Raw genomic sequence first — 27,238 nt, 5'->3', positions numbered from 1 at the left:
ACCACAACTACCATCCTCTCCACCTGTTCTGCCAAATCCAAAAGCTCTGCACACTTGAGTCCCTGCAAGGACCCACCCCTGGAAGTATGAGATGCTAAATATAAAAGAGACCAATATGAAATCGGGCCCCAGATCAGAACTCTTCCAAAGGAAGTGCTAGGATAATAGACCTTATGACTTCAAAACTTAGCACTAAGTTCTCCAGAAACTGAAGAAAAGTTAAATCTTAATGTGTAGCTCAAATTAGTCAAGTAGTTTTCCTTGTGAAATTTATAAGGAAATGGATTATGGGGCGTTTTCAATCCTCAAAAACATCTTCAATTATGACACTGCTGAAGATTTCTTGTTTGATACATAAACAGCTCACACTGATCTCCCAAATGCAATGAACCCAAAGGGAAAATCTGTTTTGTCTTTTTAAATTGAAAGACAAAAAATGGTATACTACGACATCAAGAATGTTCAACTATCAGAAATGATCCTCCCAATTCTTCTAGGGAACTCAAATCAGTTGCTGCTAGGACCTATTTCCTAGCTGAGCTGTCAGTAGCAATAACAGAAGCCTTACCCTGTTGGGCTGGAGTCTCGGCCGGCTGAGAGGCTGCCTGCAAGCCTGGCTCAGAAGCAGAGGAGTCTCCCAGCACAGAGTTTAGAGGAGTCTCCACAGAGGCAGGGGCAGCTGCAGAGGGAGAAGGGAGAACACTAGGCTTGGATGAGGGAGTTGAGGCAATAGGGGTGCTTGGAGGAGAAGCTTGAGATCCACAGTGTGAGAGTGGTGCGAGGGGAGGCAGTGGCGGCGGCGGCGGCGGCGGCGCTGTGGGCCCTGAGGTAGGCGGTGGAGACACTGGATATATTACAGAGTCAAGCAGCCCATTGGACGCTGTTGGTGATGGAGGCATTTGGGGCACAGGAGAAGAAACACAAACAGGGAGGACAGGCCTTGGACCAGTAGCTTTGCCTGGGGGGCTGCTAATCATTACTGGAGGAGATGGAGGGAGGGGCGAAAAATTGGAAGTAGACCAGGCACAGGGCTTCGTAGCTGGAGGCTGAGAAGAGGGTGTGTTCACAGGAGAAGAAGGTCGAGAGTTTTTGTTCAGAGGACGAGGAGCTGTAGCGTAATGGGGAAGAACAGGGTGGAAGGCTGAACCTAAAGATGTTGCAAAACGTGTCGCTGAGTGTCGCAGTGGTGGTGTAGGGGGTGTGGAAGTAGGTGGCAAAGCGGTCACTACAGCATAATCAGGAGTGGCCTCTGACACTGGAGCTGAGATGACTTTAGCATATGATGGAGGAGGTGCTGAAGGAGGCTGGCAACTGGCATACTCAGGAAGTGGAGCATTATACAGGGAGCTGTCTGAAGATGAAGCTGGACAGAAGGTGGAAAGCAGCAGCAAAAGACAGGATAAAAAGGAAAGAGAAAAAGGGAGCTAGTAAAGCCACAAAACCAGCATTCAGACAAAATGTATAAATGTACAGAGAATTAGGCACATGTGCAAATAACTGATTTTACCCAAGGATACTCGAACTTATAACAATATACTTTGAGATCCAGAAGAGGATGTGGTTCTTTTCTATCAAGCAAGCAGATCAATAAATTGATCAGCTTATCTTTTGTGAAAACATTAAAGGATCATTATTTAGTCCACTAAAGGGACATTTAAAATTATGTAGATAGGACCACAAACAGAGTAAAAAAATCCAGTTGACTTTTAAAAGTAACAAAAGGCAAAACTTACATTTATCATAAAGGGTTAAGGATCCCCTATCTAATGCTTACTTTGGGAAAATATCTGATGTGTTGGCTATAACCCCGAAAAAGAGGTTAAAAAAAAAAATCTTAAATCCTAAAATGTCAAGACAGCAAGCTTTTGGTCAGATTTGACTCTTTTATGTATTCCATCATATTTAATAATTTTCACAATACTGGAAAATATTTATGTAAATATTTATGTAATTAGAGAATAGTTTCACCAAGCATTCTGATTTCCCCTTCAGACTTTAGAATATATTCTACAGCAATTTTTTTGCTTAAAGGTAATGCTATAGCATTCAAAAACAATTTAAGCAATCTCCAAAGAGAAATATATTTCAAGTTCATCAAGCAAAATATTTTTTCCCATAAAACCAAACTTACACTTTATAGCCAACTATAGGGGTAGAAGAATTAGAATGTGAGAATAAAAATTTCCAACAGCTTTCTTTAAGTCTCCAAGCAATACAGAGAGAAATAAAAAAGAAATTGTTAAAGTAGAAATTGCTTTGATTTTTCTCATAATTCCAAACTGTATTGCTTCATCCCAAGCATCTCAGATGCAAAGTATTCTAATTAACGGCTACACATAGCATCATCCATTCTCTAAGCTCAAATAGAAAGAATACAACTTATAAAGCTTCTTACCGGCACTTGATATTCTCCGTTCTCGCTCCCATTCCAGCTGTTCCCTTTCTAACTGCTCCTGCCGCTCTCTCTCTTGCCTTTCCCGGTCAAGTCTCTCCAGTCTCTCCCGTTCTTGCCTCTCCCTCTCCAGGCGGTCCTGGCGATCCAGACGGTCCCTTTCTTGCCTCTCTCTCTCCAACTGCTCTTGTTCTAGTCGCTCCCTCTCGAGCCTCTCTCTTTCTAACCTCTCTCTCTCCAATCTCTCCCTTTCCATTCTTTCTCTCTCCAGCCTTTCCCGCTCCATCTCCTTTTGCCGTTGTTGTTCTTGCAGTTGCCTGAAAAAAAAAAAGTTTTAAAAATCAAAGACCTATTTTTTTTAAAAATAAACTACTATGAGTCTTCTTTTTTTACTCAAAATACAAATTATTGTAGAGAAAACATCTCTACTCCCACGTGTTTAGATAGAAAAGGTTTATCTTGAAAAACAAAAGAAAAATAAAGGAGGGCCTTATCAGTTTCATAGAGATAAAAATAAATTATTATTATTATTATTATTATTGTTTTGGTCACACTCCTCGATGCTCAGGAGTTACTCCTGGCTCTTCCCTTAGGAATCACTCCTGGAAGTTCTCGGGGAACTATATGGGATGCCGGGGATCAAACCTGGGTGGCTGTGTGCAAGGCAAATGCCCTACCCACTGTACTATCTGCTCCGGCCCCCAAAATAAATAAGAGGACCAATTTGGGGTGCCCCTCTCCCTTTTTGTTTCTGGGCCATACCTGACTAGTGAGTGGTGCTTGCAAGACCTTATGAGCTGCCAGGGATCAACCTGGGTGAGCATGCAAGCGTCTTACCCTCTGTACTAGCTCTCCACACCTTTGGGTGACTTTCCTGGCATATTTTGCACTAATACCTCATCCTGTTCTATACTTCTCTTGTTTTGGGGAACGCCTAGATGTTGCTCAGGGGTTACTCTTCACTTGGTAGTTCTCAGATACTAAACCTGGCATCCTGCAGGCAAAAGACACACCCCAACCCATTTAACTATCTGTTTCTGACCCTTTAAGCTAATATTTTATTTTGGGAGTCGACCCAGCAGTGCTCAGTGATTCCTAGCAGGGGCTCAAAAGCAGCCAAATGCAGGGGCCAAATGCAAAGTGTCTCAGCCCACTGAGCTACCTACCTCCATGGTCCACCAACTGTGTACTCTTCATGAATGGAGTATTGTAAATAAATGAATCTCCAAGTAACTGAAATTACCACATTAATGATCAAATCACTGTTTTAATCACCAACTTAAAAAAAAACCTTCTAAAGCACAACATCCTTTCTTAAATATAGCATTCAGTTTTCAAAGCACCATACATGATCAATTTAGAAAAACTGTAATTGTTTTTACCCAAGTAGCTTGATAAGTATGTGCTGAATTAAAAAAAAAAAAAAAAAAAGAACACCCTTTGAACAAAGAAGCCAGGGGTGAGTAACAAGCACATGCCTTGCAAGTGTGAAGCTGCGAGTTGGATCTCCAAAAGATCCTGTTGTTCTACCTGGAGAGAGTGTGATCTTGGAGACAATGCAGTTTGGGATCCCCTGCACCCTACTCAAGTGTGGGATCTCTAGCACGCCCTCACAACCAAGATGCAAAAACTTCAACCAAAATGTGCACGAGCACCACAAATAGAAAGAGGAACCTTGGGAAGTACATTGCAAGTCCCTATCAAGTGTAGTGACCTCCGCGGAGCATCACAAGCAATGAAGTGAATGTGAGCCCTGATAACAGCAACAATTAAAAAAAGAGGGGGGGAGGGGGAGGAAGAGGGAAGGGAGGGAGAGGAGGAGGAGGAGGAACAAACACAGATAAGTAACAACAAAAAAAAACCTTTACAAATCACTTGACGCCTCAGATGATAGAGGTGACAGTTGTTAACATGACACACATACTTCCAGACTCTGTTCACTGTCCACTGTCCTCCTGTTGTTCATCAATTTGCTCGAGCGGGCCCAGTAACGTCTCCATTGTGACACTTCTTGTTACTGTGTTTGACATATTGAATACTCTCAGTAGCTTGCCAGGCTCTCCAAGAGGGGCGGAGGAATCGAACCCGGCTTAGCCGGGCTGGCTGCGAGCAAGGCAAACACCCTACCGCTGTGCTATCACTTACAGACTCAAAAAATATAAACCTATAATGCCCGGGAGGGCTAGAGCAATAGCACAGCGGGTAGGGTGTCTGCCTTGCATGCAGCCAACATGGCCAACCAGAGTTCGATTCCTCTGCCCCTCTTGGAGAGCCCCGCAAGTTACCAAGAATATCTCGCCCGCACGGCAAAGCCTGGCAAGCTACCTGTGACGTATTCGATATGCCAAACACAGTAACAAGTCTCACAATGGAGATGTTACTGGGCCTGCTCGAGCAAATCGATGAATGCCCTGGAGATGACTCAACATGCTCGAGTGCATGCTTTGCATGCAAAAGGTCTGGGTTTGCTCCACCTGGTTACCTGCGCACGAATGAATGGATGCTACCCTTGAGCAAAGAAACAAGAACATCCCTTGAGCACTTAATAATTACTAGTTGGAAATTGCCAGTTGAGATTTTTTTTCCTGAAATGACTAATGCACTGGTAAGTTCTGTCTGAAAGTACCACTAACCACCAGAATGAGCATGCTGGCCTTTGCTCCCAGCAGTATTTACAAACCAGTAAGATCTTTCCAAAAACCTCCTCCCTTCATGTTTCCTAAACTGACAATAAAACAAAAGGAAAAGCCCACATGATGAGTCAATCAGTCCCACTTCTGTCACAGAAAAACAAAGTCTTTCTCTGGGATCTGTCACATGCTTAACAATAACCACAGGAGAACAGAAGAAGCCTATGGTAGTGCTGGTTACAAGGAGAATTTGTTTAAGATATGATTAAAGAGGGGACAGAGAACTAGTACAAGGGTTAGGGCACTTGTTTCACATGTGGATGACCCCAGTTCAATCCCTAGCACCACAGAAGAGAGTTAGAAATGATTCCTGAGTACTACCAGTTGTGGCCCAAGTCTCTATCTCACACACACACACACAAAGATATTATTAAATACCAAATCGAACTTTTAAGTCCAGTACTAACGTTAAGACTCTGGGATAAATTATAAGTTGCCAAAATTTCTATGGGAAAACAGTATTGATGCAGAAACAAAGACAAATAATCAGGTATCTTTATAAGATCATTTTAAATAATAAATAGACTGAATTGACACTATTAAATTAAAAGATGCAAAATGCATCCCAAATAGGACATTTTAAATGTAGTATTCTAAAAGCAGTCTACTGGATTCAAAAAATGGAAGTCAGACCCATTTTGTTCTCATTAGGGCATATTTGAATACGGAAGCTATGGGAAAACAGGAAGCTTTGGAGTATAAAAGCTATACTAGGAAATATACAAAAAGAATTTATTAGATAATTTATAATTCTGTGCCACTTCTTTTTATTTATTCTTATCAAAGTAACCCCATTATTTAGTTTTATTAGGCTTACAACAAAGATCATTAGTTCATGACCCACCATTCCTCTTGTTTCCCACACAGAGGAGACAATTACTGTCAATTTTATTAGCTGTTTTTTGTTTCCACTTTAGATCTCACCTACTCCTCTTCATTTAATAATAAGATGCTTCTTGAAACTCCCCTGGCACATACAAATTCTTACCAACATAGTCATGAGAAAACTGTGATGTCTGATTCCATCAACATCCAAAGTACAGGGGCTGGAGAGAGGACAGGGAGAACGGTGCTTGCCGTGCACACAGCTAACCCAGGTTTGTGTCTGGGACCCGACATAGTATTTCTGAGCCCTGCCAGGAGTGATCCTTGAGCATAGGATCAGGAGTAAGACCTGAGTACTGCTGGGTGTGGCCCCAAAACAACAATAAGACTTAAGTTTGTTATTAATATTATAAATGCACATGGTGTTCACAACAAAACCATGTAGCATTCTAAGAGTTGATGCATTTCTTATTAAAATTTCCAGGTTATTTTTTTTTTGAATCCCCAAATTAACAGCTGCTTCTCTGAATACTAAACCATGTTTTCAATACAAAAAATAAGGCCAGAAAGATAGAAGGAGGGTAGGGTGATAGCCTTGCATGTGACTGACCTGGGCTCGATCCCCAGCATACCATACACAACCCCAACCCCCCTGCCCCTAGTACCTCCAGAACTAACCCGTGAGCATTGCCAGATGTAGATCAAAACCTTAAAAAAAGATTAAGTCACAGGTGGTAGGCTAAGAATGAATGAAGTAAATCTGAAAAAATTAAATAAGCATTTACCACTAGGGTGTCCTGCCTTAAATATATATATATGTCTATATATATTTTTTTTAACGTATCATAACATTCTAAAGTTTTTATGAGTATCTACTGGATGTAGGAAAAGAGTATCACACCAGGGAGATTTCTCAAGCTCATCAAAAGATTAGAAGAAAAAAAGGCTAGGAGGTAGGGGCATTCATACAACTACAAAACACTTCCTTATTTTCTTGATTTGGAGGCAAAAAAAGAAAAAGGTTAAAAGTTTTTACCTAATTTTGTTTGGAGGCAACTCTAAAACATATGCTTTCTTCAACCTCTCCCTCCCTTTTAAGTCAGATCATAGAAAAATAAAGCTCACTGGAACATATTTCTGAAAGTAATGTGTGAAATAGAAAATCTCCAGCATACATTCTTTGTTTGTATTTGAGCCACAGCTGGTGATACTCAGGGGACCACATGGTCCTGAGGTGCTGAGGATCTTGCCATATGGAAGGCAAACACCTATCCACTGTAGTCTCTCGCCAGCACCCCCTCAGCAACCCCTTCCCCAGGATATAAATCTTTACTAGAATGAGCAATTCCTACCTAGATTACACAGATTACAAATGTGACTTTGATGTTTTGTTTGAACTCTAATGCTATATATGTGCACATCTTTTTCAGAGAAGAAACTTACAAACTCTGATTTTCCTAAAAAAAGGTAATGCAACTCACATTCAGGATAAGCACGACTCTTCACTTGAATTCTACCTATAACATTTCCTTTGTTCAATATTAGAACTGTTTGGAGACCTTTTTCAAAGCTCAGGGAGGGAGGTGATGGGGGTACCTTGTGCATGGCAGACCTGGGTTTGATCTCCGGCTTTCCATATGGTCCCTGAGCAGAGTCAGGAGTAAGCACCAAGTATCATCAGGTGAGGCTCCCCAAACCAAAAGCCTCCACAAAAATGGGGGGCCCTAATTCTAAACTATAGAAAAATTCTGAAACATTATTCTTTTTAGAAGCTCAAATAGAGAAGAGAGCATCAAATAAAGGGTGTTGGGAGGATCCTTCCAGGATGGGAGAAGCATGCTGAAAGTAAACTACAGACCAAACATGATTGCCACTCAATGCCTCTCTTGTAAAACACAGAACCAAAAGGAGAGAGAGAACAAAAGGGAATGCCCTGCCACAGAGGCAGAGTGGGATGGGGGGGATGGGGGGTGGGAGGGATGCTGGGACCTGTGGTGGTGGAGGATGGGCACTGGTGGAGGGATGGGTACTTGATCATTGTATATATAACTGAAACCCAAGCACAAAAATCTGTAAGTCTATAACTGTACCTCGTGGTGTTTCACTAATAAAAAAAAACATTATTCCTTTTAGTTTAGGACATGTCTTTCACAGTCATTTGATAGTTTCTAGAAAATGTACATTTTAAAGCAATTATAGTGAAAATTATTGTATAATTATAGTGCAGATAACCAACATCATAGCTACCAAGAACATTAAAATATTATATTTCTTCTCATCACCAAAATAACTAAAAATTAAAGCTATCTTGAGATCGGTTTGAGGCTCTTCATGTTCCCGGAGCGAACAGATGCCATTGGGCTACACTAGCACGCGACAGGGACAAATGGAGACGTTACTGGCGCCCGCTCGAGCAAATCGACGACTAACGGGAAGTTAAGTGATTAAGTGAAGTGATCTTGAGATGTAAACAGAAAGTATGGGCATTAATACAAAATGACATTAATATACTTTTTGGGGGGTATATTCAAAAACAATTGATGGTGACTCAAAGACTCCCTTTCTTGTACAAGTTCCCCGCCCCCTTCCCCAAAAAAACCCCAAATATGACATTTCATTCAGCCTATGGCAAACTATACTTGTAAATAAAAGGTGATTTTAGTTTTTGACATAATGAAATGGGATAAACTAAGTGAAATGTTTCAAACTGATAATATGTCATAAATGTCTAAACTATAGGTATTTGTCAAGAAATTAAAACTACATCAATGTTTTAATCACATAATATTAGCACTTCACTTCTCTATACAGACAAAACTAAAAAGGTATTTGAATTATTTTTTACGGGGGGGGGGGGGGGCCCTCTTCCAAGCCATGCTCAGGAAGCCAAGGGGCCCAGCCAGCAACTCTCAGCCAAACTGGCCAGTGGTTAAAATATAAAGGTCTGAGACCTGGGGATACCCTGGCCTCCCTGGTGATGACAGGGACCTGCCAGGGCTGCATTCAGTGGTGCTCGAGGGACTACGTGGTGTCGAGAATCACCCACTGTACTATCGCCTATCCCAAGATAATTAAGGTTTAATTACAAAGCTCCCGAGATACAAGCTAATACTTACAGGAGCAAGCGGTCCACTTTTGGTCCATCTTGTCTCTGAAGACGAATAGGAGGGCTATACACTTTCATGGCTCTATCTCTCATGTTCTGTGCTAAAGAATCTCTACTTCTCTTTTATAACTTTAGGTAGTAATGATGATTTGCAAACTATTTATAGGTATTAACTAAATTAAGTTCTATATTGAGACTAACACAGGACTGACTCATGCTTCTTAGAATACCTTTTTTCATCACTGTCAGACAAGGAAGCCAAATACTTATGAGTAGGAAATCCAAACTGACATTACCAAATGATATACACATATGAATAGAAAATTGTACTACTATCAGCATGTTACTAGCGCTAATAATAGTTGCCAACTAAACTGTTACTTTATCAACAATTTTTACTTATCAAAAAATTTAAAAATTAAACCTATGAAAGAACAAAGGTTAAAAGGTTCGATATGATTCTGAAGCATCTAACTCTTCCCAGTCCTTTCCACTTCTGATTTTGCTTCTAAGAAGTAACAATTTTCAAGACTTCAGAATTTTTCTCATGCATACAATCTTTTAAAATTGATAATATAATGTGGTGGTTTAGAAGCTGCTGAGAGTCAAATTTTCTCACTTGACTGGCTTGGGATAATGGTTGAGGAACCATGGACCTCTGGTGGTGGGCATGGTGTAACACTGCACGCATGAAACAGCAATATTGGAACTTGTTAAAAATTAACAACGAAAAGTTTCTCACCTTAAAAAAAAACTTCTATTACTTCTCCACTTCTCAGATTTATTTATTCATTTTTGGGCCACACCTAGCAGTGCTCACCCTTACTCTGGTTCTGTGAACAGGGATAACTCCAGTGGATTTTGAGGACCATATGTGGTGCTGGGGATCAAACCTGGGTCAGCCGTGTGCAAGGCCAGAGACCTACCCATTGTATTATCACGCCAGCTAACTTTTCAGACTTTGATGTAATCTAATGGTTTCTCACTATATATAAATGATCTAAATGACCCAGAACAATTAATTAACTTTTCTTCTTCATTCTTATAATAAAATCCTTACACTACTTTGGACTGGAGTGATAGCACAGCGGGTAGGGCGTTTGCCTTGCATGTGGCCAACCCGGTCGGCCCAGGTTTGATTCCTTTACCCCTCTCGGAGAGCCTGGCAAGCTACCGAGAGTATCTCGCCCGCATGGCAAAGCCTGGCAAGCTACCCATGACGTATTCAATATGCCAAACACAGTAAAAATGAGTCTCACAATGGAGACGTTACTGGGCCCGCTCAAGCAAATCGATGAACAATGGGAGGACAGTGCAACAGTGCGAAATCACTTTAGCTATATCAATATTCATTTGTTATTTATAGCATAATGATAATTTACTTTTCAGAACAATTTCTTATTATGGTGTTCAACCCTATCTTTTTTCATTTGACTCCCTCTCTATGGATCAATTCCTATTCCACCCCAAACAACTGAAATTGTAACTCCTTTAAATATGATCAGACATATCAGTATATTTCACTCTTGGCTCACTGTTTTCTTCCCTCCACAAATCAGTACCTACAAATAAATGGAGAAAATATCACCTAAAACAAAACCATATCTTCATAAAACTCATCAGTGAGTTTAGTAAGGTGTAAAGATTGCAGAAGGTGTAAAAAATTCTAGAATATGTGTGTGTGTATGAAAGAGAGAAGACCACACATCTCCTACCACTCACACACAAAGATGATATAGATATTTTCTATAATTATAATTACAGAAAGCAAATATGTAAATATATATAAATGGCATGTTTGCCAATATAAGATAGTACGATGGAAGACAGGTGTTCGGAGGCCTAAAGAGAAGAGAGGTTCAATCTGAAAAAGAAACCAACATGGCTGAGTTGTCTGGGGCAACCTAGAGAGGGGCAGCTGAGTGCAGAAGGAGGCCTAGCAGCTGAAAAGCTCCACACTCCACAATCGCCACCATGCTACCAGTCGGACTCCACGCTTGGACAAGCCTCATCTAGAAATTAATTGGTTGAAAAACTCAGGCATGTGCGTTAGTGAATATCTCTAGGCTTTCACAGGGTCAGGGATAGGCTACCTCCCTCCATCTCCCTGTACTCCTTCCTGGAAGCCCTGCAGTCATGCACATGCCCCAAAGCCACCACTCAGTTAAGAACTTAACTCCAGTTGTATCACCCTGTTAAAAAAATTTTTTTTTTAATTTTTATTAGTGAAACACCATGAGGTACAGTTGTAGACTTACAAATTTTTGTGCTTGGGTTTCAGTTATACAATGATCGAGTACCCATCCCTCTACCAGTGCCCATTCTCCTTGGACACCCTGGAGTGGGAGATTGAAATTTCAGTTGTGCAACATCTCAAACTCTGTAACACCGATGAGCTAGGAGTAGCACACCAGATTTGATGGGGTGTAATGTAGAAGGCAACCAATTTCGATTAACAAAATATAAACAAAGAAGGGCTAACCTGTAACAACATTCTTAGTAATTAATCTCTTATACAAGGGCTTATGGTTCCATGGTGAGTTACAACAATCTTCACTAACTTTCTTCTAAGGAAACATTTTTTGATAATTTTTAGCAAATTATTTATAACAAGCAATATAAAATAAATTACTGAGGGCAGGTTTAAGGGGTGCTTGGGAAAACTGAAAATAATAGAGGTGGGTAAACTATGACTTTATGACTTAATAAAGTCATTTTTTAAAAAAACAACAATGGAACTAAAAATAGTAACAAGTGAGAACTGTCAAAGGAAGTAATTTTCATTTTTCATAGTGGTGAGTTAACAGTTACTATCTGGAAGTTGATTAACCAAGAAACAGAAATCAGACATTGGTTGTAAAGGAGGAAGTCAACAAAAAGTATGAAAGAAGAAACAATTTAAAATCATTAATTCTGGAAATTAGTATCAGGGAGAAATCATTATAGTAACTGCCCCATCCCTTTTAGCCTCCAGGCACTGTTTGAAATTTTCCTTTCCACATGCAAAAAAAGAAAAATTTATCTAACAGTAATCAAGTAGGAACAAATTAAAGGCACCTAGATTAAAGCATCAAATTAATAAATAATAGTGGTACTCAACTACTAGAGAAAACTAGCAGTAATCAGAATGTCAGAAAAAAAAATCCAAGATGCTTAGAGAAATAGGAGTGACGATTTATAGCTGAATAGAGATTGTAAGGAGTGGCAACTGGGCCTCTAAAATGTAAGCAGGTTTCAGTATTTAGCAGTTTTTGTATTTAACTGTGCATGAGCACACATACGTATCATGTAGGAGTACACACATACAAAACACTACTTGTTTTACCATAAATGGGAAAAGGAGCATGATGATGAATGATGACAGCTGGAATAGATGCTGAAAGTCATCAAGCATTAAAATTAAGAAAAATTAAACTATACATCAAATTATTCATTTTTAAAAAACAATGTATACCAAAAAAAAAAAAAGAAAAAGTATAAAGCCTTGTATAAGACAATGAAGAGGTGGGCTAGATAGTATAGCAGGTAGGATATTTACCTGCACATAGCTACCAGAATTCAATCCCCAGCACCATATGTGGCCTCCTGAGCCCACCAGGAGTGGCTCCACCCCCCACCCCTCGCCACGAAAAAAGGAAATGAAGAGGTACAGAAAAAGAACAGAAAGGGAGGGGCCGTAGTGACAGTATAGCGAGTAGGATGCTTGCCTTGCACGCGGCCAACCCAGAATGATCCTTAGTGCAGAGCCAGGAGTAACAACTGAGCACAGCTGGTGTAGCCCAAAATAGAAACCCAAAGGGAAAAGAGTCTGCAATAAGACTGGAGTCGAGGTTCCCAAAGCGGGTGAGTGGGGAAGAGGGAGGCACCTTGGAATAATTCACGGGCTGTAGTAATTGGAGTTGTGATTTTTTTTCTGAACAGGGTTTGGTAGGTCAAATAAACTCAAGAACCTCTGCTCTAGAATAGGGTTTCCTAGACTTTCTTTCACTTGCTAACCATCCTGAGATTTCACATAGAAATTTCTCTGTGACCTGCTTAAAGTAGACTATAGACCAAACATGATTGCCACTCATTGCCTCTTTTGCAAACCACAACACCCAAAAGGAGAGAGAGAGAACAAAAGGGAATGCCCTGCCACAGAGGCAGGGTGGGATGGGGGGATGGGGGGTGGGAGGGATACTGGGATCTGTGGTGGTGGGAAATGGGTACTGGTGGAGGGATGGGTATTTGATCATTGTATAATTGAAACCCAAGCACGAAAATTTGTAAGTCTACAACTGTACCTCATGGTGTCTCATTAATAAAAGTTAAAAAAAAAAAAAAAGAAATTTCTATGCGACCTTGTGTGTACAGGTACACAAAATAGGTATACAGATAATTTGCTGGTAATATATCATTTTAAAATTATTTGAAAACAATCCTCACATTTAGTCATGTGATCCACAGTTTAAGATAGGCTCTAAACCATCAAAAGAGAAATGACAGATGTGAAGAAAAGAAGGCATTTCAAATACAAGTCAGTCTACATAAGCAGTATGTCCAGTTTAAAAAGAAACAGCAGATTCCAAGAGACTAAAAGGAAACAAAGGGAGAGTGAAGAGTGGAGATAAATACTGGAGAAAAAAAATTGATATTTTCTCAATAAAAAGGGAAGGTTTACCAAAAATTTTTAAAAGTCCATGTCTGACTGCTGACAGAAAATGAAAAAGCCTATAAAAATTTTTTTTAAACGAATGGGGGAATTAGTACAAGGAAGGTTTTGATGCCTGGCATTGCATAGCCTCCTGGCACATGATCCAGTATAGACGTGGAGGTCTCTGAGCACTGCAGAAGTGGCTTGGTAGTCCCTGGCTCCACAGGGTCTGAGAAGCATCACATTCCTGGGTCCTAGCACTGAATTGCCAGCCTGTCAGCTGAGTAGAGGTGGTGCCAGGGCCCTACCACTTGAGGCCACCCAAATCGGGTATCATCCTTCAAAATGGTCAGGATAAAGTCTTCACAAAGAGATAATACAGTGAATAAGGCACACTCTGAGGCTGACCCAATCTTTGGCACCCTATATGGGCTATACCCATCTCTACTCTACCCACCCTGCTCAGTTCCACCATGAGTGACACCTATGTGGATCTACGAATAAGCTCCAAGCACTGTTGGGGATGACCCACAAATAAAAATGGAGATAAAGTCCTCAACTAAAATAATATGAAGAACAATATTTATAAAGAAAAATTTATGAGTTTACTTCTTTATGGAGAAAAATCAAGTTTACACAGCTCTTCTAGGGCTAGTAGTATACAGATAGGAAAAACATAGAAGCAGCATGAAATTTTTTGGTTTTGTTTTGGGGTTTTGTGGGGGTGGAGGGCACAACCAGCAGTGCTCAAGAGAACAAAGATCCTTTGGGCAGAGGAATGCTGCACATATGTTTTGTTTATGTGTTTAGGGTTCATACTTGATGCTGCTCAAGGGACCATGGGCATGAACAGATTCAAAATGGTTTCGATTATTTAAAAGAAAACACCTTAACTTACTAGCTCATTTTAATGACTAAATGTAAGTAAATTTTATAAAATGATCGTTACAAAGCAGTTTATAATTTAGAGACTTGTATTATACTATTATAACCTATGGTAATATCTCAAGATGAATGCCTTACACCTAACCCACTAACTTATGGTAGCTCAGCTAATGTTAAACTATAGCACAGCTAAGCTAATGTTAAACATGTTCAGGACACAATATTCAGCCACAGGTAGGCTGATTATATCATTAAGTAGTTTACAATAAAGTATTGAACAGTTCATGTTGTCTATTGACTACTGGACTGAAAGTGAGAAAGTCTGTATTGGATGCTTCCCCTGGTGATGATGTGGTTCATGAGCAACAGGTGCAGTTCACTGCCAATCCCCAATATCAGTAGGGGGGGAAGGATCAAACCACACTGAGCATCAAGGCTAATGTATGACTTTGACTGAATCTGTCTCTCTTCGCCCCACTGTAAAAGTCAAAACATGCTGAGCTACCATAAGTGAGGGATTGTCTACATTTAAAACTTAGAGTCTGTATATAAGTTTTAAAAAGCAGAAATATAATTTTATGGCATCATGTGTCCATCTCATCTACAAGTATCTCATCACTAACAGCAATTCAAAATTTAATAATCTAACAAATATTTAGCTTCCAAATTATTCATCTTCTTTCAAAACTAGGCTAAGTCACAGTTCTAGCATCAGAAGAAAGGGGAAAAAAAAAGCAACAACTTGTAAATTTACCTTCTTTGAATTTCCAATTCTTCTTGTGATGGGCCATTTTGAACTTGGGAAGGTAGTTGTGAATTTTGCCTAGGCAATGTTGGCCCTAAAAAGGGAAGAAAACATTACAGATGAAAATTACCTTTATATTTTGCTGGACAGAGGAGATAAAATCATGAGAATAACACAAAACCACATATTTACAAATGTGTCTTCTTTTTTTAGCAAAATAAAATGTAAGCTTTACATAACACACAGCAAATGAAAGACTGCAACATAATACTGTCATCATCTTCAGAAGGCTTGCTTGAAATAAATGGAGAACATCAACAATAAAGGAAAAATAAACACTTATATATGAAGAGCTTGAGTAAAGCAAGTGTTCAATGAGCATCTGTATAGGCACCTAAGCTTGACATTTTCTAAGACAATGAGACATTCTCGTTGGGCACTTAGTCATGAAGTGGAGGAGAACTTAAATGAAAAAATCAGAATTCAAAAACTCACCTAAATAGAACACTGGAAATGAAAAACAGGAAAGAGAGAGCATGAGAACCTTATTACTAGACTGAAATACGCTAATGCAGTCATCAAATTTGCCTAATTTAACTGCCATTCTTATATTTCCAACACTGATGAAAACAAACATTTGCTAAACTTTGATATTTAATAAGCAACTTATCTAAAATTTTAATGTAACAAAGATAATCTTAATATTTTATTGGGTGTAAAAAAAAAAGAAAATAAAACTTTCATTCACACCAACATGGCTCTGTCATAAGAAACTAATGACCATCTATTCCCACCATCATATACAAAAACCCCCACTCTGACCCCTTTCAGCATCCTATAAAGAATGCCACTAAATTATGGGAGATTTTAATTAAATGTATAATAAAATGAGAGAAATACAATGCCTAGGGTTAAAGCAGAACCACCTTCAAATCTAACTCAGTAAACAAAATAAGGAAATAGTAATTTTTCACTCCTGGATAGAAATATGAGACTAGTAGTATGGTGTACATATCTATGAATGCTAATGTACCAGCAAATGCCCCAAGTAGTGATTCTGAAAGTACTCTCTCTATACCACTAGTATAAAAAATATTAATAAATTATGCTGCATACTAAGGCAAAGTCTTATAATCTAGATTAAAAGTATGAAATGTTTTGTACTAGTGGAACAGACTTCACAACTAGAAGGACACGGCCCATTAGATCAGAATACAGTACTAGTATATCCCAAGTGTAGAAAAGGAAGCAATTTGATCTGAACTTACCTACTAATATTTTTCCTCATCTCTTTACACATGTTTTTAAACTAATCATTTAATTTGTCCCCTTAAGACAAATTAGATGACAATTGCAGTGATATATTTCATTAGATTTCCTAAAGAGCTTGCTATTTTGAGAACCACATAAAGGAAATATGAAAATATATTAATCTCGTAATCAGTAACAACAACAAAAAATCCAGAAAGCTTTTCAAATAAAAAATGCACTCAAATGTTTATATAAATGAAAAGGTATAGCTTATCTAGTAAACAGACTAGAATTCAATAAACTATCTGAGGGAGCATGTTATGAATCCAAAGTTATATTTACACAAAAATAAAAGATGAGTATCACGGGCAACTCCCAAGATCATTATGGTTTAACATTTTTTTTTTTGCCACACTCATGGTGCTCAGGGCTTACTCCTGGTACTGCACTCAGGGATCATTCCTGTTGGGCTTCGGGGACCTTAAGGGGTGCCAGGGATTGAACCCAGGTTGGTCACATTCAAGGCGAACATCTATCTGCTGTATCATCTCTATAGCCCAGGTTTAACTTCAAAACAAAACATATATGCATACTTAAATAAGCACCTAGAGGTCAGAGGAGATAAGATTTGTTTGGATCTGAAAGAAAAATATACTATAAATATCTAGTGCAGACCTTGTACCTTAATGACTACATTAATAGATTATATTGAAAAAAATTTGCCAATACAAGTTTTAGTTATATAAATCCAAGAAAATGATGTCAAAAGTTTAACTCAGTCTCATGTAGTAAATAGATTTTTTTAATGAAAGCTAATCGTTTGAAACAATTCACCAAAAAGTTTGAATGAGACAAGGTATTTTTTTAGCATTTTACAGAGATTATTTTGAATTTTTTCAAGTTAAAGTTTATCCAGCAAATTGTTTTAAAATAAAAAATTTAAATATAGGGGCCAGAGCAGTAGCATAGTGGGTAGGGCATTTGCCCTGCACACGGCTGACCCGGGTTCAATCCCCGGCATCCCATATAGTCCCTCAGCACTGCTAGGAGTGATTCCTGAGTACAGAGCCAGGAGTAATCCCTGAGCATCGTCAGGTGTGACCCCCCCCAAAAAAAAAAGCCAAAAAATTTAAAATGTGGGCGACATTTCTTTGTTGCTACAATTAATTATAAAAATCATTTATCAAAAATCATGAAAATTTTACATGCAGCTGAGAAGCAAAGAAAAACTTCTATGAAGATACTTTTTAAGTGATAGGTTAGTTTTGATCTGAAAACAACAGGGATCAGAGAGATAATACAGTGGGTAAGGCCTTGCGGTGCATACCACCTACCCGGGTTCGATCCCCAGCATCCCACATGGTCCCCCAAGTACCACCAAGATTAATTCATAAGTGTAGAGCCAGGAGTAATCCCTGAGCACTGCGAAGTGTTGGCCCTCCAACAAACAAAAATAAAATAAAAACAACTCATAATAGAAATCTCTTCCCTGTGGCTGATAGTGATCACTCAGTATTCTGTCTTTCCATAAACAAACTTTAAAAAGGGGGCTGAAAGGGGAAAAGGGGGTGAGGAAAAGATTTTCCTTTAATATTTTCTCATATCTTAACCAGGTTGCTTTACTTCTTCAATACTGTCAAGTCACAATAAAGAGCACAATAAAATTCATGTGCCTATGAAAGATAAGCATGCGAGCATTAAATAAAAGAATTCTAGGAAAATGATGAACTTCAAGTATACAATTATGTTTTTTCTTCTTTGTTAAAGACTCTACTGGGTTATAGGATTGAGCAATTATACCAAAGAATCACACACAACAGGAAGCAGCAATGAAAACCAGGCAAGGTTGTAAGCTGCAGTATATTTTCCAGAATCTACCTATTACTGCATAAGGTCAGATTCCTAAATCGGTATCTATGTTCTTCTAGAATGATAATAGCTAACTAGTGAGCAGCTGACAGTATTTTATGAACATCAAGAGGGAGTTAATTGTTCATTTGGGGGCGGGGGCAGGAAGAGAAGAAAACATCTCTGCTTTGTTCATAGTACGTGATATCACAGACTTTTTTTTGTTACCACAGCCAAAGATAGTGAGATATTAATTTGTCTGGCTAGAAATCTTTCAATAAAGAATGTTAATTGCTACTCTAAAAGGAAAATGTGTCCATGTCACTGCTATGGTTTCCTATACATGAGGGAAATCAGTAAAATCTCTCTCCTAACCAATCATGAATGGCACGTCAGACAACTTCAAAACTGAGTTTTGGCTAAAGCACATTTTGGCTAAATCACTTATTGTCACATTTTAATTTTCACAAATCTAGTAACATGTAGGCACAGACTATTTGAAAACACAGGACTAAAAGACAAATTGGTGTTATTATGCACAATACAATCAAATGTAAACTTAGTAACGTGGAAATTATATTGTTTGTACACAGTTAAATCAACTAAAGTGAATAATGGGGGGGGAACCTGTTTTTAAAGATATTTATTTTCAACTTAGAATTAGCTCAACTCTATCATTAAACTCTTCTCTGTAACTGGGCAAACTGCATCTTACATGTGGAACTGAACATGTAAGTAGCGGAGTATGTAACCATTAAGGAGGTTTTCAGAGAGAACTGAAAAGTCCTAGTATCACAAACACAAATAATTACTCATTAGTTCAACAGATGGTCTTGAAGAACCCAGGAGGAGGGAGAAAAATAGGAAAAATACCAATTAAACACAATCTACAGAGGCTGTGGATTCTGGTAAGAGGAAGAATTCGGAGGTGGGGTGGGTGGTTATAGTCATATAACAAGCTCACTGCTGTGTGCCTGGAGCTGTGTTGCTTGGGGTAATCGTAAAACAGAATTCTGGGTGATTGTGAAATAACACTGAAATATTCATTTTTGGAAATCTGCAACAAATGCTCCTTTGCGTAAATGAGCAAGTACATAAATTTCAAAATAACTATATGCAGCGAAACATGATCAATAATACTTAACACTGAAAATTAGGCCACATGTATAAAGTACATATTGTAGCTGAAAATGTTTATTAAAAACTTAGCAACTTATCATTTTATAATTCAAGTTTTAAAAATCTGGTGAGAAAGATAGATACAGAGGCCCCACAAAAAGGCATATATCAGAGGAAAAATTCAGAATCAAGTTACTTTTTTTTGGTTTTGTTTTGGGGCCAAATCTAGTAGTGTTCAGGGCTTACTCCTAGCTCTGACTCAGGGTACACTCCTGCTGGGCTCAGGGATCATATGGGATACTGGGGATTGAACTCGGGTTGGTGGCGTGCAAGGTAAATGCCCTATTGGCTATGCTATTGCTTTGATCCCCTCAAATCACTTTTTAAACATGGATTTTCAAAACACAAAATCAAGCAATAAGACGAAAGGAGTTCAGACAGGATATGTGAGTATATACAGATATCGATATATCCTATGTAAGGATAAGGATATGCATATACCAGATTAACTGCAATTTGGAGTGCCTAAGTGGCATATCTGATTGTCCATGCAAACAGTACAAGTAGGTGCACATGTGTGTATAAGAATGAGAGTGAAAGAAAATACTTTGTACACCTAAATTCACTCCTAACCCACAGATAGATAACCTATTGAATAAAGTAGGCTGTTATTCAGAAATCAACCTTTCAAAGCAAATAATTAGCTATTTTGCCTCACCACATATACACCTAAAAATAAAGTTTAGCAAAAGCTATGGATATACTTTTTCTCTTTGAATTCTAAAAGACTGCACACCAAAAAACATTTTATAAATAAAATAAAAAAAGCAAACGCACAAACAAAACCCCTTCTCATTCACTGAAAAAAGTGAAAGAGTACTTCTTTTAAGGTTCTGATTCTAAGTAAAAACTAAGAATGCCAACTCAAAAGCTGACTGGATTAACCTATATGACCCACACAAATATCACAATATGAAACAGTTGCTTGCTACAAATCCCAAATACCACAAAAACCAGACTATGGCCTAAGGAAACAAAAGTTATGGAAATGTGCAAGTAGTATGTACCACAGCTTGAAAAAGTAATGTAAACATAATGTTGCTTACCACAGAAAATACATCGCAAATTAGTGCTGTCCTGGGAAGCAGTAACCTTGCTCTGGGCTGCAACAGACACCTTGGTGTTAGAAGCTTCAAAGGACAACGGGGCCATCTGAAGAACTTCAATAAACTAAAAGGTGCTTTGAAAGGTTCAAAATGTATTTATACATACGTCCTAGCTAGATCCTCATTCTGGAAGCGCTGTAATTTAATAAAAAGTATCTTCTTTACATAAGCTTAAAAAAATTATGTGTACTCCTGTTTCTGGAAAAACCCCTGTAAGTGCTGCACTTCTAGCTTAATTATTTCCTGAGTTACCCAACCACAGAGTGTGATAGAATTAGGTTTATATATTTTAAACTGTAAAGGAAGCCAAGACCCATGGCAATTAATTTTATGAAATGTGTATCTTTTTTTACTATAGGCTCATTTAGGAGAATTGGCAGCTAAAAAGTTTAAGGGAAAATATTTAGGATTAACATGAGATGAACTCATTTCTATTAGTTGAAAAATGATCAGTCATTTAAGCTTACAGCAAATGAAGAGTTTATGTCCACTGACATAAAATATCTAATTTTCTACATTTTAAAAGCATAAAAACTTATTTTACCAAGCCACATTTTATTGTTCCTTTATTCTTCATGTGTATTTTGACAAAATAGCTTATTAAAAATGTGACCACATTAAACAGCCATTTAATAAGCAGACTGAATTTAAATTTATCTCAAATATTCATGAAATAAATTCTTTAACATAAAATATTCAATGAGACGGAGATAATTTATGAAAATAAGGATTTATCTAAATGTGACACTCAAAACTGGAATGGTAAAAATCAAAACTCTTTCATTATATTAGTGACATTCAAAATTTTACACCAATGATTTTCTATAAAGTCCTAAATAAGTTCTTTTCAGCCTGGTTTTGCTGTTCCAGTGGTATTAACCAGGAAACAATGAACAGGTTTTAAATATACTGACTTCAAAAAGACTACAAAAATGCAAACAAGACAGTATTTTAGATTTCCTCCCAAATTGTACTCTTTAAACAATGTAACTTAAACTAAAAAAAGTTTTCATAGAATCACAGCCAACCAAAGCATGACATATGAAATATACTTATATATGCACATTGAAAAAGCTGTAATGTTTTACATCTTAAATCATTTTAGAAATGAAATTTAATATAATTTAAATAAACTTGTCTTACTTAAAAGAGAAGATTATTTTCAAGCAGAAACAAAGTAAATGTCATTCCTGCTAAATACTTCTAACCACCCAAGCTGTCATTAAGTCACATGCACAATTATCACAGTAATGACATAGGACCACAGGCATACATATAAAATGTCTATCAAGTTTTATGTCATTCCAAAAGAGATAAACAATTAAATTTTTAATATTTATATTTTAAATTAAAACTTTCCAAAATCTCTTACCAATGACTATAAATTATTACTTCTATAAACCTTTAGTAAAAATTCAAAAAAACATGCCTAATCTTCAGATATTTACCCTTTTGCTCCTTTAATCCATATTTATGAAGGAAAAACATAAGGAAAATATAAACACTTGCAAGGAAAACCTGAGAAGTTATCTCTGACAACAAAGAAACAGCCATAACCTATTAACAATCGTTTTGGCAAAAAGTCACCTGCAATTGTCAATTCTTACTACATAAGGCAAAACATTTTCAACCCCAAACTCCCAACCTTGTCACAATTTAGACTACTATGCAGCATTCCTGTACTTAATATTTCTAAGCATCTCGCTTCTATTATCAGATAGAATACAGATCTAAGGCCTGATAACGTTGCTTAAATTCTACTGCAGTTTGCATTTCCTAGACACTAAATTATTCTTATGCATAAAGCTAACAGCATTTCTCCTTACTATAGATGCTATTAACTTTACCTTTGTTGGGACAGGAGTGGGAGATAAGGAGGGGACCACACAGTGTCTAGGTAAATTCAGTAATATGTTAATTGCAGCAGAATTAATTTTAAGGACTACAATCAAGAGTCCATATAAGCTTACATTTTAGTGGGAAGAAAACATTTCCCTTTAAGTTAGTCATCTTAAAATAGGCTGGGGGCTGAGGAGCTGTTAGCATGCCCCTAAAGAAAGCATGAATAGAAGATATATTCACACAAAAAAGCATAATTTTACATCTATATTAGGCTTAACAGGAAAGAAAAATGACCAGTACTATTGGTTCTTCTGATCTTAAAATAGTCCTGTCATGACTTTTCTTTTTTTACTTGTGTCGTCTGTAGAATAGCTATCTCCTCCATCTTTTAACATTTTTAAAAGTCCTTTCGGTGATTAGAAGCAGAAAAATGTACAAAACTTGGAAGTGATATTAGCAGGAGGAAATGGCAGGCTGTTTAGATTTGATCAGAATTACTATGTTTTACTGTTACACAAATTACTAGAGTAGACCAGCCTTAGACTTTAGAGGTTTACACTATTAGCTGTTAGTCCCAAGGCAATTCTGATGATTAAATAAGATGGTTACTTAAAAACTGGTGTAATTTGATTTGTACTCTCTGGTTGAATGAGTACCCAAATTAATCAAGTCCATACTTTTGACCAATAACCCCCAGTTATTACTCTCATAATGTACAAATTTCTATTACATACATTTTTGAGAGGATATATAAGCAATATGTTTGTGTTCCTAAGGTACCTATACAGAATGGATGGATGAAGATCCTGCAGTGATACGGATGGATCAAAAAGCAGTTACCTTGGGAATGTAAATTGGTACAGCCAATGAAGGAAAACAGGCAGTATGCAGGGTCATCCAAAAATTAAAAATAGACTGCCATATGATCCAGTAATCCTTTTCTGGGTATTTATCTAAGCAAATAAAAACAGGACACCAAAGAAATACCTGCAATCCCCATGTTCCTTGCAGTATTTCATAACCGCCAGGACACGGAAACTATCAAAAAACGAATGGGTGAAGCAGCAGTATTGTACGTATAGAATGTTATATTATTTGACCGTAAGAAAGCAGGAAATCCTGTGTTTGCAACAATATACACAGACCTCCATGAATTAGACCGAGTAAAATAAGTCAAAGACTGAAAGATATCTCTGTCTGTGGAATCGGAAAGAGCCAAAGAAGTTACAGGAAAGTGTAGGAAAAAAAGAGTAGAGAAGTGGTTGTCAGGGTATGAGCAGTGGGGGAAATAGAAACATGTTATTTAAAGGGTACCATGATTTTAACCAAAGTTGATAACACTGCACTGGATAACTGAAATGTGCTTAAAGGATAACGTAAATGTTCTTTTTCTGTCTGTCTTCCCCCCTCCCCTGCCAATCTCTCTCTCTCTCTCTCTCTCTCTCTCTCTCTCTCTCTCTCTCTCTCACACACACACACACACACACACACACACACACACGACCCAACAACAACAGATGGGGAGATACATTGAGATCCTGGCTTGGTCCCCAAAACAACACAAGCTCAGAAACACGGGGCCCTAGTAGCACTGCATCCTGGGCCCTCACACTTGACTGAGAGAGAAAGAGCTACTTGGCTAAGAATCACTGGGAATAATCCTTAGATCCCTGAAGTATCACTTGAGGAGCCTCCTACCCCAAGAAAGAAAAAGAAAAAAAAATATGAGGTGATGGATGGTTAATTTAGATGGAAGGAATCCTTTCACGATATCTACACATGTCAAATCACCACCATTACACTTTAATTATCTTGCAATATCAATTACATCTCAAAAGATGTGGAGTGGAGAATCAGGTACATACTAGGGCAAGGTACCAGAAGTGAGAATTAAGATATCTTTAAAGAGATGGCATTTTAAAAGCAAATAATCTCTATACAGAGTAAATAGAGCAGCATGCAACATCTAGAGTCACATAGGGAAAAAATACCAGTTTACAGAACTTCTCAATCTTTACTTTTATTTGTTTCTGGGCTACCTACAGCAACGCTCACAGGAAATTTCTGACTTTGTGCTCAAGAATCACTTCTGCCAGTGCTCAGGGGACTATATAGGATGCCAGGGACTGAACGATGGTCGGCTGCATGTAAGGCAAGTGCCCTACCCATTGTTACTATTGCTCCAGACTCTTGATTTTAAAAATCTTAAGCAGAATGGTTTATTTGATTAGCCTAGGGCCTGAAAACAACTTCCCACTTGGTAATTTATCAGGCTTGACTGACAATTGTCTCAAGCTGTTCCTCTGTCCAGCATCTGTTTTGTAAGCCATTTATTTTTAGTTGTGGACTCAATTACTCCAGTAAGGAAACTTGGAAGCATTAAACCAAAGCTTAGGGGGGTCTATAATTTACCAGTGTTGTCATATCCTAACATTTCTGAAGGTGAGAGTAATCCCTGCCCCACACTCTGTTTCCCTGTTGCTTCCTTTTGGCATAGCAAGATCTGTCCATCAAACCCCTGGACCGCCCACCACTCTGCCATCTGCTATTAAAGACTATAGTACACGCTCCAATAAAACTACACTTCAGGGCACACATTCAAAAGGTCACTTCATCAATCAAAATAGCTTATTACCTAGAGTATCTGTTAACTCTTATGAATGTTGTTGTCCCCAGTTATACAAACCAGAAGTTGAGGGTTTCCTCATTTGTGCCTATTTTATTATTGGTATGTAACTAAATTTCACAGCCTTACTAACACAAAGTCCAAATTTCTCTCTTCAAATACTCTCCAGTGCCACCGTTCATTTTCCAAGATCTCATTCACACCATGAGTGAGACATATATTCCAGAATACTAAAAATACACAAGGGTAGAAAATAAAATAGTAATGCTTATCTTTCTGTAAATCTTTTTACATTTTTTTGGGTTTGTTTTTGGACTAGACATGGCTGTAGTCAGGGCTTACTCCTGGCTGTGTTCAGGGATCACTTCTGATGAGCTTTGGGAACTATATGGGGTGCCAGGGATCAAACCTGAGGAACTTGGGAGCAAGGAAAGAGCATTACCCGCTATAATATCTTCCTGCCCCTACATTCTCATTTTTTGCTTTATAATATATAGAATGCCTATACCAAAAGACATACACATAAACGATAAACATATGTGTTAAGGAGTAAGTTCAACAATTGAGTCCACATGACTAAATGATTAAAATATAACCATATCACCTATCTAGGTTGTCCGCTTGAATAATCTTGGTGCCTCTCTCCTTCCCCACAGCAGCCAGTGACATTTTAATAACTAATACAGATTTTTTAAAAATTCCTTAGTAAAATATCGTCAACAATTCCCTGCTGCTCTTAAGATCAATACTAAATCCAGTGTCTGTTCTCTGTGTGATGGTGGGTTGTGTGAAGATCACTGCTCATGTCATCCAATTCATACTATGCTCCAAGTATACTGGTCTTTCTGTTTTTCAAATGTGCTATATTTGATTTTCATCTGCACAGCCATTTAAAAACAACAACAAACCCCCAAACATATGCACATTCCTTCTGTCTATGTTGTTATTCTCTTGGTCAACAGGTATGCTTTACTTTTGCTAGTGCCAAGAGCGATGAACATAATTACTGCCTACTTTCCAAGTTATTTAGTCTATAAGTCACTTCAAAATAATTTAAAGGAAATGATAAAATATAAAATTTGTGAGGCTGGAGTGATAGCACAGCAGGTAGGGCATTTACCTTGCACACAGCCAACCCGTGTTTGATTCCCAGCATCCCCTATGGTTCCCCAAACACCGCCAGGAGTGATTCCTGAGTGCAGAACCAGGAGCAACCCCTGAGCATCACTGGGCGTGACCCAAAAAGCAAAACAAAACAAAACAAAACAAATTTGTCAAATGGTTTAACTAGAGAAGAAAGTGGGAGACAAGAAAATAAAACTAGAGGGGCCGGAGCAATAGTACAGTGGGTAGAGCATTTGCCTTGCACGTGGCCAACTGGCTTCAATCTCCGGCATTCCATGTGGTCTTCCAAGCACCACCAGGAATAATTCTTGAGTGTAGAGTCAGAAGAACCCCTGAGTAAAGCCAGCGGTTACTCAAAAAGCCAAAAAACAAACAAAAACTGGAATGGTCTATAAAACTAAAGCTTAATAATGGAGGTGCCTAAATCCCTGGGCAAGGGTTATTCGGAGGAAGAGGGGCATTCAGGCATTCTATTATAGGAGGAGGATGCTCTCTGGGTTAGCTTTTTAAGGAAAATCATGCTATTTCACTTCCTCATGTAAAGAACTGAAACGTTTAAAAGCACTCAGAGAGGTTTTTCATTTTCAAAGTTCAATAGACTTTCGAAGTTCATGCTTATTCTGTCCTACCTCTGTAAGAGGAAAAAAAGTTCGGTATAAAATAAGAAGTTTCCATGTTCCTGTGTGTGTGATATAGTGGTATTGCTAGCAGAGCCAATCCTGGGCAAGAAAACTGAGTCTGGAGAATAAATTTCAGAGTCACAAACTGACTAAACACTATCTCTATTCATACCCAATTTGGAATAGGAAATTTAGTCCTCTGCTCTACAAAGTATTCTTTTTTTCCTTTTGGTTTTGGGGATACACCTGGTGGTGCTCAGAGCTTACTCCTGACTCTGTCCTCAGGGATCACTCCTAGCGTGCTTGGGAGAACCAAATGTGGTGCCAAGGATTGAACTCGGATCAGCCACATGAAAGGCAAGTGC

At 38.2% G+C, this 27,238-nt stretch overlaps 1 protein-coding gene across 5 annotated transcripts in view; it reads right to left on the bottom strand.

Moving 5' to 3' along the window:
- The window catches only part of ENAH (ENAH actin regulator), a 162,527-nt gene that overhangs the window by 21,084 nt on the left and 114,205 nt on the right, over window positions 1-27,238 (bottom strand). For 3 of the 5 annotated variants that reach the window (XM_056138482.1, XM_056138480.1, XM_056138483.1), the window contains exons 4-6: window positions 15,286-15,370; window positions 2,396-2,709; window positions 569-1,363 (exon numbers count right to left, since the gene is read on the bottom strand). In XM_056138482.1, coding sequence (XP_055994457.1) covers window positions 569-1,363; window positions 2,396-2,709; window positions 15,286-15,370 — 1,194 coding nt within the window. The remainder of the gene's footprint in view (window positions 1-568; window positions 1,364-2,395; window positions 2,710-15,285; window positions 15,371-27,238) is intronic. The other 2 variants (XM_056138484.1, XM_056138485.1) reach the window with 1 other exon arrangement.

Source organism: Sorex fumeus, unplaced genomic scaffold, assembly GCF_029834395.1.
Source record: "Sorex fumeus unplaced genomic scaffold, SorFum_2.1 ptg000007l, whole genome shotgun sequence".
Lineage (NCBI taxonomy): Eukaryota > Metazoa > Chordata > Mammalia > Eulipotyphla > Soricidae > Sorex > Sorex fumeus.
This window is presented reverse-complemented; position numbering and strand designations above follow the sequence as displayed.